We start from the raw sequence: 19,394 nt of genomic DNA on the forward strand, positions 1-19,394 counted from the left end.
TAAGCTCAAATGAATGCATTATGTGACTTTTATTACACTTTTTAAGGGCTGGCTGACCTGTAGTACTTGGGGAGGATTTTTCCTACAAATATGACCCTAGTTCCCTCATTCCCCATCATCTTCAATGTCAGCCCTTAAAAGAGCAAATGCAAGCCCACAAGCACACTACAGTAACCTGATTCAGCCTGGAAGAGCAGCAAAAGCAAGTCACCATCCCTCAACGGCAGATTTTGGCCAACATAGTGCGAGAACTGAAAATGAAGCCTCAGAGAAGGTTGCTCAGTCTTCAAGGTCTTCACACAAAGAGCACAAGTGAGGTAACTTTGCCATTTCCAGACGCAGTGTGGTGTTCTTGTGCTAAGTGTGCAAAAAGAGAGAGAGAGAGAGAGAGAGAGAGAGAAAGAGCAAGGGAACAGAAATGCTAACCAGCTGTTCTTGCTCCAGTAATGTTCTGTACTCCACAGGTATTGAGATGATAAATGCAGACCCCAAACACTTTTAATATAGGGGGGAGCTGAAGGCAGGTCGGCCTGTAGGTCTGCTGCCTGACTCAGCCTTGGGCTATGCTACCCATGGGCTGCCCGACTGGACCAGAGGCTGCCCCACAGACAGCCTCACTGGTCCAGGCTGCCCGGCTGGCATGAGGGCTGCCCAATGTGACCTGTCATGATGATGTGGAGGTGTGTCACATGTGCTTTCATTCTCGTATCAGGAAAGGAAATATATATACCTAGATGAATCCAGGAACATGCCCAAATTCACCTTTTAGGAACGTGCATGATGATGTGGAGGTGTGTCACATGTGCTTTCATTCTCGTATCAGTAAAGGAAATATATATACCTAGATGAATCCAGGAACATGCCCAAATTCACCTTTTAGGTATGTGCATGTTATATACACATGGAGTCAACCCACAAGACTATATAACTATCAACTCCATTATGCATAGTATGGACTAGATACTACATCCCCACTAACGTCATCAGTGCCCAGTAGTGGGTGTAGAACTCTGTATCAAGATATGCTCTCACGCGCGCGCGTGCATGTTATATACTCATGGTAGTCAACCCACAAGACTAACTCCGCAAGAAAGGGAGAGGTGGGGGGAGCGGAGAGCACTATGTGTGTTATGTACATGTGGAGGTGTGTCACATGTACTTTCATTCTCATATCAATAAAGGAAATACGCCGCAAGAAAGGGAGAGGTGGGGGGAGCAGAGAGCACTATGTATGTTATGTACATAAGACTAACCCAAGAGGTAAATTGTTACCTATTAGGTTGGCGGGGACAAAAGATTAGTAAAACCAAGCTGACTATAATGGCTAAGACTTATATGTGACTTGTGAGTTAGTAAATCCATAAGTAAAGCTTTTATTGCAAAAAGGTATATAAGTGAGGGATTTGTGATAATTGGATTGTTGTATTGTATTGCCACGTGACAAGATAGTATGTGCCTAGACCACAGTGCGATACAATCTCAATTGTGCATCCTTGAGGCAGACGGTCCACCGATGTTTCTGGTGTGGTTTGAATGGACAAAATCTTAGCCCCTATGCTTGGGGGAGATCAACACACTCTTTTCGGGATGGGTTTAGTGGGTACAACCAGGTGTGAATGGTTCAGGAAGATAAAGAAAAGACAGCTTTTACAACAGAATGGGGGGCATTTGCCTCCAATGTGATGATATTCGGGCTGAAAAACTCTCCTGCTACATTCCAAAGGATGGTTCAAGAATTTTTCTAAAGAATATCTAACCACCTTCATGAGGGTGTTTATGGATGACTTTAGTGTATTTGGGAAGAAACAAGAACACATAACACACCTCACAATGTGTCTGAAAAAGTGCAGAAAGGACATACTAAGCCTAAATCCAACCAAGTGTGCCTTTGCTATAACCTATGGATCCCTCTTGGGGCATATAGTGTCAGAAGGGCTGCTTGTGTGGATCTGGTGTGTTGTGTGCAATCTATGGTTGGGTGATGAGCTAGCCTATGGAACCCTTTATTTTTATTAATCTTGTGCTTGTCCTATGTTAAGGTGAGCTTGGAAGGATTCCCTCGCAAAAATCCCAAGTTATGTCACATGTATCCCTGACAATGTATGTATGGATGACACTCATTAGGGAGAGAGATTAGCAAGTCTAGAAAGACTCTATTGCACAATGGGAGAGTATCCTTGTACTAGGAAACAAGTTCACTTATATACATGGCCATAAGTGTTCATAGTCACTTAAACTATGGCTGCCGACCAGGCACTTTAGGCTCATAAGAGACCTAATGCTATTACAATGACTACTCTCATAATATATCCATGAATTACATCACTCGGGATTTCATCCTAACTCGCTACCACATGAGGCTTGAAGTGGAAATCACCTTAAGTATTCCATCAGACCATTACGGGCGCCCGTCCCAATTGTAGCTTTTGGACACCATTGCTTCATATCTTGAATGTATGACCTTTTCGTGTATCTACCTTGACTCCTTGATATAATATAACGGTAGTAGCTCTTGTTAACCCTAGGAATGGGGTAACATTCCCCCCTTTCTAATGCCAATTGTGTCCTCATGATCGTGTTGACGACCTTTGTGTGGGGAGAATTGATCAGCTTTGTTGATGGCTTTTGATATTGGGTGATGTTCAATGGTCGTTATTCCTCCAGAAAGAATGAGAAGGACTAGTTAGTAGATGAAAAGGTTAGTGGATTTTTGGGAATTCCTAATGGGTGGGTGGGTGGGTTATTGGGGTTTTTTTGCGAATGATTGCATTTTTATATGCCATGTAGATTCTACAGACACACCATGAAGTCAACTTTCAATGTTGTGTACAGTTACTTGAGTGTCATTGTAGAATTCAATTTAATTGTGTTCATTAATCTGCTTCCAAGGCTTGCCTGACACAATACCCATGGTGGATGGCAAGTTCTAGTTCATGGACCACTATCCACATTGCGCACAAGAGGGTATACCAGACAGCTATGAGTATGACCTTCTCTAAGTTCTTCAATGTCATGCCGTTAGGTTAACGATCTCTCTCCAGCACAACCTTCTTGTCCTTCTGCATGCATGTGTGATCTCACATATGACTGGTCTAGCGTCCAAGGCAGGCCAATGTAAATAGAAATAGAAAAATAAATACAGCCATTTCTTGTATGAAGGTCAAAGAATGCAGTTTCAGCAAGGGAGTGCAATACATAATAGTGTTGATGCAAGAGCACTTTGAAGATTATGTGCCTCCACAGGTCTGAACCACATGTAAACCTCAGGTGCTTTTCACAAACAGTGTCTGTGTGTGTGTGTGTGTGTTTGTGGTTTTTCTTTTTTCGGGTTTTTCATTCTTGTTGCTGTCATTATTATTATTGGTAAAATTATTGTCTAAATTTCCTTGGTAAAATTATTGTCTAAATTTCAAAGCTTTAGCCGGCACGCTTCTTGGAAGGCTTTTCATGGATTTTCCAGCAACAGCCTGCTATTTCCTGGATGCTTCCTCCTCAAGCCCACTCTCTATGCAAACATCAAATTAAGTGATCACATAAGTACTAAGTAAATAATTAAATAAATAGACTCATGCTATATATACGCCTCTCTCTCTCTCTCTCTCTCTCTCTCTCACACACACACACCCCACTCACCACATACATATGATCAGGCACGCACATGTACATATTGATATTTTACATGTGTGTGTGTGTGTGTGTGTGTGTGTGTGTGTGTGTGTGACAACATTAGGTTGTGAAGTAACCCAACATATGTAAGGATAAGTTTACAAAGAAAAAAAATGAGTGTGCATTCATACATATGTGTTTGTGTATATACAAATTGATAAGTATGTATACATAAATACCTGGATTCAGTGTGCATGCACAGGCACACAAACACTGATGGTGGATATATAGACAGACCCTAATAGTTAGGATCGTGGAAGGTTAATTATAAAGAACCATATGATGTGGATCAAGTAGGTTTGACATCCTGAAAATCGCTACAATGTTGCTTTGAGTAATTATACAAAATTTACACAATGTGTTAACTAGATAAATATATATCACAGGTGGGTGACTCGCTGCTTAGTTGTATGTGTGCCATGAGAAGATACTGTTGAAGTAACAGGTGAACAATAGGTTGTAAGTGACCTTACACCTGTATAAATATATCACAGATGCACCAAGGATTGTTTTTTTGCATAGTCTAGTATCTTTACAATGCAGAGAATATGTCCTGTTCCACCAGATATCACTAAGAATATAATGTGGAAACAGAGGGAGAAACGACATGAAGCTCGAATCTATAGATTGTGCTAAGGCCAAGTAGTGCAAGTTAAATCAGGGACAGCACACATTGGACCAAAAGCCAATCAAGAGAAACCACAAGGTTAACACAGCATGTGGAAGGGTTTTTGGAAATGTGCCTTCTCATGAGCAAGAGTTTGGGCTCCCCAACATGCACATGCACTCGTGCTTATTTGAGAACACAAGGACATATTTTAATATTATACAAACATACATGCATATGCATGCATGTACATACAATACATGCATGCATGCGATAGATACATCATACAAACCTTCATACATGCAAATATGCCTTGAGCGCTTATCTGATTTTCCTTCTTACGTGAGGTTCTGGATGCTACTTAGTTCTTAACGTTCATTATTTATAACTAATGGGTTTATTTGTGAGTATGGAGTTGGAACTGCTAGTAGACTTTTCTATTGTTTTTTAATGCCATTGATGTTATATCTTGAGGTTCATTATTTATAACTAATGGGTTTATTTGTGAGTATGGAGTTGGAACTGCTAGTAAACTTTTCTCTTGTTTTTTAATGCCATTGATGAGTTAGAGAGCCCCACGGATTCACAGTGTTAATGAAACTCTTGTTGTTGAATGCAGCTTCCAATGCACCTGTTGGTGTAGAATGCCATTTTGGAGCTCAAACACATGCAACACTTGTAGAATCACGCATCAATGAAGGCGCCTTTAAGCACAAACTTAGTGTAGGTCTAATCTATCTCACGGAATATCTTTTTTTTTACTGATTCGCTTATTGCTTTCATTTCTACAAGCATTTGCTTGGTACCCACATGATTCAAAGACTCTGATTTATGCATGTGGAAGGCCGTCTCTGCTTTGAGCAAATTGCTTTCAGCATGGTCACAAGGGCTTATTTGATAGGTGGTCTGTGGCCTGCCCTCCATGATAGTCCATAGTCATGTGGCTCACCTCCCATATGTAACCTTAGATTCTCTGCTCACGTGCCTTCTCAAATAAGACTCTTTGGGTCAAAATGATCATGGTACAGTATTGTGGTTTGTTCTGTCTTGGGGTTTGATGGTTCTGTGGTCCATCGTCGTTGAAGGCACCTAGTCTTAATTATTTGAGAGGCAGCATCAAGCCTATCTTAGGGGTGGTGATGGGGCTGTGGTTGAAGAGGTTTCAAGGGTGTGCCCCTGTAAAGGATCTTGGGATTCTACTGAGCCCTCTATCCTATGGCACTTGGCCTCCAAGTCCGTGTCCATTTGTGCAGTTGGTGGCAAAGAGAAAGCTGAACTGACGTCTGCTGTTGGTGGACACCAGACCAGCCATCTGTGAGATCACACATGCATGCAGAAGGACAAGAAGGTTGTGCTGGAGAGAGATCGTTAACCTAACGGCATGACATTGAAGAACTTAGAGAAGGTCATACTCATAGCTGTCTGGTATACCCTCTTGTATGAACACAATTAAATTAAATTCTACAATGACACTCAAGTAACTGTACACAGCATTGAAAGTTGACAGTTCATATCAAGATCATAACCATCCTTGATATGCTTGAGGATATTGTGTTGACTCATGTTTCCACATCACTATGACATAAATGGTGGCATTGGAGCACAAAAAGAGAGTTTACCTTCACAACGCTCTCGACTTCTTGTGAGGTGGTTGCCACATGCCCTGAGGCGACTTGAGGGGATGCTGAGCAGCACCCACTGGATGTACTGGATAGCAAGGCTAGCTTTGCAGGGTGCACACTATGCACAGGCTTGGAGAAAGACGAGCGAAATGAAGCCATTCGGCATAATGAGAAGCTACATGTAGCTGAGGCAGCCATGGAGAGTAAACGTGTACAATGCCCTCTGCAACACAGAAAGACCTATAATTATTAAGACATCAATTGACACTATGAAGCCTGAGAGAGGCATAGATTGAACCAACCCAACAGGGCTAAAAGAAACACAGAAAAAAGACCTCAACAGACACATGTATGATTCCATTATTAATTACTCACGGATCAGCTTAAACTGGGCAGACCAACATGATTAAGGGGTGATTAAGGCCTGAAAACCCTAATAAACACAAGAAAATTGCAACTAGACATATTCCTACCAGAAGCCTGTAACAGATAAATGCTTGGTCAAGGCCCACGAAACATTTGAAAGACAGACGGATGTCCCCTCAGAGACATAAAGCCACAAAAATGCACACAAAAAAAAAGAAGCTTGGCAGAAACCCTAGAAACACAGAAATGACTTCACAGAAACCCTCAAAGGGATGGAGACCCACCTGCAGGTGCTCTGCTCTGCGTGTGCGCGGGGAATCGAGATGGAAAAGCAAGCATCCTTCTCTCTATGTTCTTCCAGGAGTGGACTCTTAAGAAATGTTATTCTAGACTTGCACCTCATGACTTCTCCAACACACTACCTGAGTGGAGAAGTCACTAGGCGGAGGTCCTAGGTTCGAACCTCATGTGCTACACTTGAGTGACGTCATGAGAAGATGATGTAAGGGGATGGGGGGGCTCCACTTGTGTGTGGTCCGTAAACTGAAAGGAGTATGAATTCATACAGTGGGTTCTAGACAATGGCAATGGGACAAAAGAAGGTATTGCTTTAATTCCACCAAGCATACGATTCTTGCACCTCAAAACCTTAACGTTGACGCAATCAATAGCATCACGCTAAATGTAATGCCTAGGGAGAGCAAGGAGTACCTGAGTGTAGATTCAATCAATGATACTGGTGAAGGTTCTTTTCTTTGTATACAAACGAAGTATCTAAGTAGCCTTAACCTTGGCGGTGGGTATCCACCTCATCAACTGGTTTTAAGAATGTTCCAATAGTTTTGTTGCACAATCTGAATCCCCGTAAGGGACTATCCAATGCAAGGAGTTCCACACAAAGGTGTTAGAGGCATAATTTATTACTGGCACTAATATTGGAGACAAAGTGTTTATACGCATGATAACTTTCATTCAAAGTACATTGCAGCTTCCATTCGATATGAGACGGAGGTAGTTCCCTGTGCAACTTGAGTTTGGTATGATAATAAACAAATGACAAGGCCAAACAATGTCTATTTTAGGATTATATTTGGCAACACCAATGTTTAGTCATGGGCAATTGTATGTTGCTTTCTCACGTATGTAGTCACATCGAATGTTGTCAAGGTATTCCTTCATAATAATGCATGTGAGACAAAACGCTCTAGAAATGGTTTGTATTGTTAAGGTATTCCTTCATAATAATGCATGTGAGACCAAGTGCTCCAGAAATGGTTTGTATTGTAAATGTTGTATACAAGGAAGTTTTGTAGCTGATAACAAAAAATAACCTACAAGAAAATAACCAAGTGCTCCAGAAATGGTTTGTATTGTAAATGTTGTATACAAGGAAGTTTTGTAGCTGATAACAAAAATAACCTACAAGAAAAAGTATGTGTCACCCTTTGTAATGAATTGTTTAGATCTACTTATATGTGTTTACAATTCTTACCACATCATTCTCGTGGAAGTAGCTAATTTTTTTATGTCGCTTCACAAATTTTTGTAGAACTTTGCTTGATTCTATGGACATGGTTCCACTCATCTTGGCATCCTATCCTTCACCATATTAGACGTGGCATTATAAAGTTTTTATGGATATGGCTCCTAGTATACTATCCTTCACCATATCAGACGTGGAGTTACAAAAATTTTTGGGACTTGGCACTTGACAACTCAATTGATCATACATTTGTCCATTTGTTGGAACACATTTGACTCAATGAAATTGTTACCAAGACCTAATCTATTTAAGATTGTAGGCATTAAGAATCACACTCAATGCTATTTTTTAATGTTACTCTTTACAAACCTTAGCATTATGCGGTTACGTGCGAGGTTGATTTTAAAGGGGGGGGAGGTCCTTTAATCTATGCCCAACCGTATGTGCCCGATCGACTTGCCTCGGCCCACCAATTGCCTCGGCCACTGGTTATAATTTAAAGGTTAGAATAGGGACACAAAGTCATCATCCTTCTCTCTCTATGTTTTTTAATGTGTTTAGCATGCAAGTGTTTTATTAAAAGAGTGGGTACAAACACCTACTGCAGGAGTGGGTACTATAAGAAATGTTAGTTTAGACTCGCACCTTAAGGGTGTGGTGGCCAAGGATTGAACCCATGACTTCTCTCTCTATGTTGATGTGGAGGGTGCTTGCTTTACACTTTTCTCATAGATTTTTCCCTTACAACACACTTTGGCCTAAAAATGCCGCCTTCTTTATGTTGTAGCACAATGGTTGGAGGGGAGGGGAGAAGTCATTGGGTGGAGGTCCCAGGTTCCTCTTGTGCTACACTTAAGTGACATCATGAAGATGATGTTGGGCAAGGGGGCTCTACTTGTGTGTAGTCCATAAAATCCACTATAGTTAATCTGTGGACATTTTACCTTGGTGGTCAAGAAATGGGTGCCTAGGCTTATCATCGTGGTGGTTGTGAATTCATACTTACTAATTGAGGTCTTCTCAAAAGCAAACTTAGCTAGAGGTTTTTAAAAAGCGAAAACAATATAAATTTTAAAAGAGGACCTTCTCTTTTAATTTTTTAATGTTGGGAGGTGTTGATAGAAACCCTCTATGTTAACGAACACCTAGCTAATAAGTGACAGCATCCAGGTTTTAATCACTCAATCACTGCATTTCTACCAAATTTTATCATTTCTCACTCGCTTAAGTAGGTTGAAAACTATTTCAAAAAACACTTTGATGAGCTGGTCCTAAGCGTGCCCTTTTTGAATGGAGGTTTCTACACCCCATTAGTAAGTTCACAAGGTGGGTTTAACGTTGTGATGCAAGAGACTCCTCATAACCCCACCGTGATATGGGTGTTATGGATTTGAGAGACTCTTCATAACCCCAACCCATCATCATATGGTGTCAAAGGTAGGGGTGTATAAACACCACCTAGTTAAGCCCATTTACACACCAATGTAAAGTAGACATGAAAACATATAATCGCCATTCACACCATAGACCCCTTGGAGTTCCACTCATGCCCACCAATAGTGACATCACTAGCTTCTAGTTTGTATATAGAGTCACACTTCTCACAATGAAACTTGGCAATGATGGTTGAGATCTTTTGGGTTGGCTCAAAAAAACTTTGGATAACACGGTTGCATGGCATGTGAAGGAAAAACAACATAATTCAAAGTTTAGAGGACATGTGGTTAATTGCAATGATGGTTGAGATCTTCTTAGTTGGCCCAAAACAATTTTGGATAACACAGTTGCATGGCATGTGTAGGAAAACAACACAATTCAAAGTTTAGAGGATATGTTGTTAACTGCACAATGGGAAGAGACACTCGACTGCAATGGGGGGAGATGGTGATGAGGCTAATGAGATTTTCATGCCAAATGTGAAAGTGTGTTGAAGAAATCCTCACTTGAACTATAATACAAGAGACATGAGTAGGTTATACTACCTTACAAATATCTAGTATATTTCGCATGCATGTTTCCTTCACTTCTAAATTGAGAAGGAAGTTAAGCAAAGAGGTAGCCTTAGGCTAAGCCAAACCTACAATTTCTCACACCCTACTTGTTGTGGCATTCGCATATAATTTCTTCACAATTGTTGTGATTGACGTACATTCCCTCATCTTGTATCCCCCATTGATGGGGGTAAATACATAAATGCAAGCTCCTTATAAAGCTAGAGAAGTACATCATGGTCCACCTAACATACATGTGAACCCATCCAAGACCCTCTCTCTAGGGGGTAAAGATATAGATGCAAGAGGAGTAGAGCTTCAATGAAAATGTTACAAGAGCATATTGGGCAGTGTATGCATTTTAAGGATATCCAAGCTAAGACTTCCCATAAAAAATCATGGCTAAATGGGGCTTGGGTTTTTAGGGTAGTTAACATGTGTCGAGACTAGTCATGTAGGGGTTTTTGTGTTAAATCATGTGTGACTGGAAGTCAAATATGGGACTACAAAAAGTTATATAATTACATCTTGTCCTCTTTTACATTCTTGTGACTGGAAGTCAAATATGGGACTACAAAAAGTTATATAATTACATCTTGTCCTCTTTTACATTCTTGTTCCACTAATCCAAAACACGGGTTGAAGATGTATAATTACATCTTGTCCTCTTTTACATTCTTGTTCCACTAATCCAAAACACGGGTTGAAGATGTATATGCAAAAGGATTAGATCTTAACGAAATGCTACAAGCTCATCTTGGATGGCACCTACATTTAAAATATGTACTTTTTTACAACAATAAAGAATACATCAAAGAGGTTGAATATTTGAGTGAGGGAGAAGAATATGGGGGGGAAGGATATTTTATGAGGTGAACATAAAAATTAACAAAAAATGTTGTGCATCCATTTGTGTGCACATTGACTTTTTGACTTCACACAGTTTTTGATCACACATGCTAAGGATCCACCATATATGTATAAAATATAAAGATTTTCCTCCTACATTAAGGTAGTGTAGACTTTTAAGGGACACGCTTTAATAGTATGTGTGGTCATAAATGTGCTTTATAGTTCGTCAATGTACATCCTATGAATGGGATTTGTGCATTATATGTATGGTATGTACATTGTTGGAATGGGTTTCATGTGTTATATGGTGGTATTATTCTTATCTATTCTATACAGTCCATATAGTATGGGTTGCATGTGATATTTATATGGTGGTATTATTCTTATCTATTCTATACAGTCCATATAGTATGGGTTGCATGTCATATTTATATGGTGGTATTATTCTTATCTATTCTATACAGTCCATATGGTATGGGTTGCATTGGATATTTATGTGGTGGTATTGTTCTTATCTATTATGTATAGTCCATATGAAATGTGCATTATCGAAATGGGCTCCATGTGATCTTTATGTTCTAAGTATAGTCTTCGGTCTATATGGTCCATATAAGTTGGGAACTGGTTGCATACGATACTTTTATGTGGTTGATATTGTACCCATGTGGCCTTTAAGGTGCGTATGTTATGTGCATCATCTGGATGGCTACATGTGATCTTAATATGCTCACCATGTTGCCTAGGATCTTTATGTGATGGTATTGTTTTTCTCTAGTTTATATAAACCATGTGATATGTGCATTGTTGGTATTATATATATCCACTAAGGTGTTGTCAATAAATATCCATGGCATCATTGAAGTTTTCAATAAACCTCCCCAGCATTCAACCCATCATTGATGATGCCACCTCATAAAAGTCGATTGTCACATTCAAGTCACTTTTTGAAAAAAACATACTTTTAGCAGTCAGATACAAGATGCTTTTGGGGAAAAAAATCCTTTAGCACCTTAATATATCAAAACACAAATAAAAAGGTTATGTTTGGCATTGAATTCAAATAGAAAGGTTGTGTTTGAAGGTAAACACAAATAAAAAGGTTATGTTTGGCATTGAATTCAGATAGAAAGGTTGTGTTTGAAGGTAAACACCTTGCAAAGTCAAATATTTACATCTTTTAGAGTCAAATAAAGATAGAAAGGTTTATGGAGTTAAATATTTACATCTTGGATGTTGAGATATCAAGCTCAACTAGTGCTACAACGAAAATTGATGATCCGCGTGGGTGATAGCTTCTGCATTTATGTCACCGCATGGTTGGTGAGATTATGGTCGATATGCCGCCAATGTATGGCAGGCTATGTGACACCCAATTGGAGTACTAGAGTTATGGCATAGTTATAGCACCAACTCATATAGTCAGGTTCACACTATAGACCGACTACTTTGTAGGAGAGAACTTTTCCTTTATGTACGCACTCTTATGTTTTAGTTATATGGTTGTAGAGAAGAGAAGAAGAAATTCAGCCATCTATCTCTCTTATGTCTTGCACTTTCTTGTGTGTGTGTGTGTGTGCCTGCAAGGGAACTCAAGCTCTCTCTCTCTCTCTCCCCCATATTCTCTTTACGGTATTAGAGCTCCGATTCGTGTGAGAGCTAAGGAGGCAAGCAAGAGGCAAGAACAAGCAAGGAAGGAAGCGATACACTGGTAAGAGCATCATTATCTCTTTCCCTTCTTGGTTTAGTGTTCTGCCTAGCAGCTCAGTGGTGGCAGAAGGCACCGACAACCCACTCCCCATGTCATGAGTACGACCTCGGTATGTCATGAGTACGACCTCGGTATCACACGTGTGGAGGTGGCGAACTGTAACCACCAGAGAGCCATTGTCAAGAACAAAAAGACTCAGCGTAAAAGGGCAACTGGTCACTACAGATAGTGACAAAGGATAATGCAGTGTTAGGCAGGAATAGATATAGATGCTAGAAGGAATGTATGAAGGGTGCAGTCGTTGTATGCTCTCAACTTATAGTTGATAAATGTTTCATGAAGCTTGCTATAGGAAATGTTAGTTTATGATGATTCTGTATTAGTCTAAAATTCTTCCAGAATATAACTAAGAGCAAGTTTACCATTGTATCTTTCTTAATGAGTTGTTCTCTACATTATGTGGATTAAGTCTGCAGTGTCTCTGTTCTATTGAACATGCTGTCTTTGTATGAGAGAGTGAGTGAGATAGTTAGTGGATAGATGCAAAGTGAGAGTGAAGGTTTGCTCAGTAGAGTGGTGTTCTATGTGTCCCCGCGACCATTTGAGAGCTGGTGTTCCTACTCGGAAACTCTGGTGGGTGACTGCATGTCTCCCACGGCATTGCCTGACTGGTTTGTCATCACCACAGACTGTTGTCTTGCTATTATGCTGAGAGGAAAATCAGCGAGAGAAACACCTGGCGATCCTACTAGGGAACAAAAAACATACTGCTAGGGAAAACCTCTGTTGAGTAGCATTCTACACCATCAGTCCCAAAGGAAAGTGTAGGTCCACTTAGAACAAGTCTAAGAAGAAACCATAGCATGGAAGGAACTTTCAGAAGAAGAGATCTTCTCACCACACAACTCAACTAGCTTCATGCACGTTCTTGGATTTAAGGATGGTGGAAATGAATGCCTTCCAAGTGACCCTCTAGGAAGCTCCTAGCTCTAGGAGTGCCTCGCACCATTACAATCAAGAAGGCAGTGCTGAAACTTTTGCAACCCCGCACGAGCAAGAACAAGTGTCAGAATTCAGGCACAACTTGGACCAAGAAAAGGAGTGCCAAGAGCAAGAAGCTGGGCACAATCCAGTTCCCGAAAGCCCAAGAAGGGTGGAGCAGCAAAATCGGGAAGAACAACCATAACAAAACCCCTAGAAAAGGTTCAAGGGAGCTATGACATCACTAGCCAAAAAATTTCCTAGTGTTCTTGAGAGAAAAGGGGTAAGATGTAGATCTACATGTGAGGAGGTTTGAGCAATACTGAAAGTGGCGAGGCCTCAAGATGTGGAAGAGCTGAAGCTGAGTGAAATTCACAGAGATGCTTTTATGAATACCTTCAAAGACAGAGCCATGGAGTGGGTGTCAAGATATCAAAACAACATTTTCCAAAACTATCAGGAGGTCATGACTGCTTTTCTAGGAAGATTCTGCAAAATAAAGTCTGCAACTCAACTCACTCTGTGATAAAATGAGAGAGCTTCGACAAGAGGATATGGATGTGGAAGCTTATGCAACAAAGCTGCTAAGTTTGAGGCAGAGAGTGGCGGAACAAACCTGGCCCTCTATGCAAATTGTTGTGCTGATTGGTTTGTCCAAGGGCTTAAGCTGGATATCCACGCAACACACAGCATAAAACAAGCGGAAACTTAAGAGGAGCTTGAGGAATTGGTGGAGCTGGCCAAAATGGCTGAAAAGAAGTCAAGAAAGGAGACAAAAGAAGAAGCCCATGAAGAGTGTCACCACTGAAGAGGACGATTCAAGTGACTCCTCGCAGGACTCTCCAGTTTGGCAGTGAAAAAGAAGAAAATCGGAAAGGCACAAACAAGCCCCGGAGAATTGATGCTGCAGGTAAAGCAACTCATGCAAGAAATGAAAAAGAGCAAGGGCTCAGATTTCCGCAAGAATGTGTTATGTTCCCAATGCAAGCAAGAACTCACCTCAAGGAGGAATGCACTGTGCCACCAACTTGCACCATTTGTAATATGTACAATCATAGTACATGGAGCTGTAGGCTGATTCAAGAAACGAAAAAGAGCAAGGGCACAGATTTCCACAAGAATGTGTTATGTTCCCAATGCAAGCTAGAAGGTCACCTAAGGAGGAATGCACTATGCCACCAATTTACACCATTTGTAATATGTACAACCATAGAACATGGAAATGTATGAAAAATAGAGCTCCCATGGTGAACAGCATGGAAGGAGTGGAAACCCCAGGAATGGGAAGGGATGGAAATAGAGACCGCGAAAATTTTTCAAGAAGGAGAAACCAAGGATGAGCCGATGGTTCTACAACTTTCACATGCTATTATTATCAACAACCTAGACACACCAAAGCAGAATGTGCCATAAAGAAAAAGCATGACGAAGAAAGACAAACAGAATTGATGAAGCTTAAAGAAAATCCTCCAAGCCCCAACATGATACAGGCAAATGATATACAGGAGGAGGTGCACTACATCTTGATAGTCACAAGGGCTAAAGCTAATGAATCTGGTGTAGTAATAACCCCTCCAAGCCCCAACATGATACATGCAAATGACATACAGGAGGAGGTGCATGACATCTTGATAGTCACAAGGACTAAAGCTAATGAATCTGGTGTAGTAATAGCCCCACTACATAACCAAATCTCACTCTAAGCCCACAAGAAGGCAGTTGTGGACTAGGATCAGTAAGAAAAGGTGAGAATTCAAACTACTAAGGAAATCGAGAGAAGGCAAGGAAAGCAAAAGGAGGACGGCTCACGCAAAATCATTATGGATTTCTCAAAAACAAGTGGAAGCGAGCATGCAGCGCACCTCAATAAGGAATGCCTGGAAGAAAGCCATAACAATGCTGACTGGTGACAAACTAATGTAATATCAGTGTTGCTGGATAGATAGGTTCAGCTGAGACAAGTGCTAGACTTATGTCCAAAATTCAAGGCCAAAGTCTTGATGGCAGGCATTGAAGGGTTGAGTAAGGAATAGAAGAACTCAAAAAAGGAAGAAACCCCGAAATGTAGCAATATCCAAGCCAAAGAACCCCCGATGAAGTGGTCAAAGTCAAAATTCAACTGAACAATGTACTCATCAATGATGCAATGCTGGATAGAGGATCCGGAGTGAATGTCATCACCGAGAAAACTGCATTAGGATTGGGTCTTAAGTGGGAGCCCATTCCGTTCAACATAAGAATGGTAGATAACAGGGTAGTAGTACCTAAAGGAATCATCAAGAATGTTCTAATGAAAATTAAACAAGTTGACTTCAAGGTCAACATAGTGGTTATTACCACAGAAACCCACACCGGGTTTTACCAGGTGTTAGTGGGAAGACCCTGGTTGAGACATGGCAATGTGAAGCAGGATTGGGACAAGAATAGAATCACCATCAAAAAAGGAAAGCGGAAAGTGCATGTTGATCTCTCCGATGCAAGAGGATCAATGAAGCCTACACAGAGACCAGTCCATGCCGAAACATTCAACATGTTTGAAGGCTTTAATGATGACAAAGAGAACATAATACTCTGTGAATACTCGGACCTGGTGCCCTTGTACATGTTGAATGTGGATGAAGTAATAAGGCATTATGTAAAAGTAAAGGGTGAAAATAAGGAGGCACCAGACAATCAAATGAAGAAAGAAGCAGATTTTGAAAAGATAGAGGGCTCAAAGTTGAGAAAACCTTGCAGGAAAAAGCCTCAGGGAAGAAATCAAATGGGCCCAGAATCTGGAGCAAGAAGAAGAGATCCAGGAGATCCGGAACTGGGTCCAAAAGCAAAAGGAGAACCAAGAAAACAAGAGATCCAGGAGATCCGGAATTGGGTCCAAAAGCAAAAGGAGAACCAAGAAAACAATGCCGTAAAGTAAGCCCGGACAAACTATAGGAGGTAAATCTAGGGGATGGAAAAGAAGAAAAGCATGTAAAGATCAGTCTTAAGTTGGAAGATGAATTTAAACAGGAGTTGGTATCCTTGCAAAAGGAATACCAAGATGTCTTTGCTTGGACATACAAAGACATGGAGGGCATTGACCCTAAATTCTTCTAGCATAGCATCAACTTGAAATAGGGAGTTATACCTGTCTCAGATAGCAGAGGTACAAAATGAACCCAAATTATGCAAAACAAGTCAAATAAGAAATTGATAGATTACTGAGAGTGGGTTTCATAGTGCCAGTGGAAAAAGTTGTCTGGATATCTTCGATCATGGTAGTCCCCAAAAATAATATGAAAATCCAAATTTGTGTGGACTACCGCAAGCTAAATGCTGCAACTAACTCAGATCCCCTTCCACTCCTATTCACGGACTCCTTGTGAGATGAGGTAGCCGGAAAGGAGATGTACTCCTTTTTAGATGGCTTAACAGATACAACCGGGTGAAGATGGCTCCGGAAGATAGGGAGAAGACCACATTCATCAACGAATAGGGTGTCTTTGTGGCAACTGTTATGATTTTTGGCTTGAAAAATGCGCCCTGACAGCTTTTAGATATTGGTGTAGGTGATTTTCTATGACTATCTGACATAGTTTATGAAAGCTTTTGTGGATGATTTCAGCGTGTCCAGAGATAAGGTAAAGCACATCTATCATTTAAGGCTATGTTTGCAAAGGTACATAGATACAAGGCTTAAGTTGAATCTGCCTGTGTGCTTTTACAGTAAAATCTAGAACACTGTTAGGACACATTGTGTCAGCCCAAGGATTGGCTATAGATTCGACTAAGGTGGAGGCCATATCCAAAATGTTTGCTTCACAGAACATTAAGAAACTTGAAAGATTCCTTGGCAAGGTGAAGTGGCATGCGAGATTTTTGAAGTATCTAGCGCATGTAGCTTACCCATTATATACACTTACCAAGAAGGATGCAAAGTATGAATGGAGTCCAAAATGTCAAAAGGCATTCCATTGGCTAAAAAGCATGGTGTTATCCGCAACAGTGATTATCAACCCGGAATGGAATTTAATGCTCCATGTTTATGTAGATGCTTCAGACAAAGCAGTGGGCAACACACTAATGTAGGAAAAACAAAAAGGTTATATGCAACCCATCCATTATGCTAGCAAAGCCCTCATAAGGACGGAAAGGAACTACAGCACAACATAACGAGAAGCCCTTTCGATGATCTATGCTGTGTACAAGTTCCGGCACCATCTCTTGGGAAACAAATTTGTTTTCCATGTGGACCATCAAGCTCTCATTTATCTAGTGAACAAAGCTCTTTTGGTGGGAAAAATGGCAAGATGGATGCTCCTACTTCAAGATTATGAGTTCACCATCTAACACACACCCAGAAAGGAAAATGCAGTAGCAGATGTTTTGTCCAGACTAGATTCCAGAGAACCTACCTTGGGGGGTGTAGATGATCAACTCCCAAACACCAACTTATTCACAGTAGCAGGAGCTGAAGTGGAAGGAAACTGGTATTATAACATGATGCAGTTTCTGGAGGATGGGACTTTTTTGGAAGGATATATTGCTGTAGGAAAAAGAGAATTGCCTTAAGAAGCAAAAATTTCACCATGATTACTAGGCAGCTCTATAAAAGAGGAATAGACCATATTGTATGTGTCCCAGATTATGAGCAGCAAGCTGTGTTAAGAGAAGCACAATGTGGGATCACTGGACACATGGGCAGAGAAATAACAACTCGAAAAATTTTGCAAGCAGGCTTGTGGTGGCCAACTATCATAAGGGATGCCAATAGTGAAGCAAAGAACTGTGATGTCTGTCAGGCGAATGGGTCAACCTGGAGATTCCGATAGATTGCCCATCTCACCTATACTACCACTATCTCCATTCATGAAGTGGGGATTGGATTTTGTTGGACCGATTAAGCCACCCACCAAAAGCAATAGATGTGAGTACATCATTGTGGCTACTGAGTATTTTATCAAGTGGCCGGAAGCTAGAGTTATAAAGAGCAAGTTCGTAGAAGAGGTGGTGAAGTTCCTCTTCAAGGAAATCATTGCTAGGCATGGATTGCTGGTGGAAATAGTCAGTGACCAGGGCATGCATTTCATGAACAAAGTAATGAAAGGGTCGATGGAGAGATACCTGATCAATTACAAGAAGTCCTCACTCTACTACCCACAGTGCAACGGATAGGTGAAATCAACCAACAAGGTTCTGACCAAGACTTTAAAGAAAATTGTAAATGCTAACAAAAATGATTGGGACCAGAAGCTAGATGCGGTCCTATGGGCATTCTGCACATCCTACAAAATTCCAAGTGGGCATACACCATTCAAGCTGGTCTATGGGTTGGAAGTAGTTATGCCCATGGAATTCATGGTACCTAGTCTGAGAGTGGCCATTCAAGAGAAGTTGCCAATGGAAGAATCCTGGGAGATTATAATATAGGAACTCTTAGCCTTAGAGGAAGAAAGGCAAATCAGCTCTCTAAAGGCGGAGATAATGCAGTGAAGAAGAAAGGCTTGGACTGATAGGCATCTCAAGCATAAGATTTATGAGAAAGGAGATCTTGTATTGGTCTATAATTCCAAGTTGGGACCTCACCTCGGAAAATTCAAAATCTGGTGGATCATACCATTCATAGTGAAAGACCCGATCAGCCAAAATGCCTTCACCTTAGAAAACTTAGATGGTACACCTTTTCCAAAGACAGTAAATGGCTTCACGATGAGAAAATACAAAGGCCACTTGGTGGTGATTACATCGGAAGAAGCAAAAGCGAAAGACCAGGAGCCGGTCCGAAGCATACATTGTGGCATGATCTCACTAGTGGAGGTGGATGTGGATAATTCAAAATACCACAAAGCCATAGAAGGATAAGGGTGGCCAATCTGCAAAACCTCATATCTCCACAACCAATCAAAGCCAATCAATAAAAAAGCAAGTGACCAAGTGTGTGCCAACCCGATCCACGTCAACAACTCGAAAGGCCATGATGACAGCATAAGAAACTGCATGGAGGATAGGTGTCACAACATCATTAAAACCCCACTCGCAATAACAGTAAGACAAGAAGACAGTAAGAATGCTTTAATACCATTAAGCTGAGATGGCAGCCATTATATGAATCAAGGGTCACATCACATAAAAAATCGAGAAG

At 40.8% G+C, this 19,394-nt stretch overlaps 1 protein-coding gene across 5 annotated transcripts in view; it reads right to left on the bottom strand.

Annotated features, from left to right (window-relative positions):
* The window catches only part of LOC147632723 (DEAD/DEAH box RNA helicase family protein), a 97,743-nt gene extending 91,041 nt beyond the window's left edge, over nt 1-6,702 (bottom strand). For 4 of the 5 annotated variants that reach the window (XM_086807551.1, XM_086807553.1, XM_086807550.1 and 1 more), the window contains exons 1-2: nt 6,546-6,702; nt 5,893-6,118 (exon numbers count right to left, since the gene is read on the bottom strand). In XM_086807551.1, coding sequence (XP_086663677.1) covers nt 5,893-6,118; nt 6,546-6,664 — 345 coding nt within the window. In that variant the 5' untranslated portion in view covers nt 6,665-6,702. Of the gene's footprint in view, nt 1-2,377; nt 2,921-5,892; nt 6,119-6,545 lie in introns of those variants that run through there. The other variant, XM_086807554.1, reaches the window with a different exon arrangement.
* Nucleotides 6,703-19,394: the final 12,692 nt, after the last annotated feature.

This window comes from Cibotium barometz, chromosome 13 (assembly GCF_041138505.1).
Source record: "Cibotium barometz isolate CiBa-2024 chromosome 13, ASM4113850v1, whole genome shotgun sequence".
NCBI lineage: Eukaryota > Viridiplantae > Streptophyta > Polypodiopsida > Cyatheales > Cibotiaceae > Cibotium > Cibotium barometz.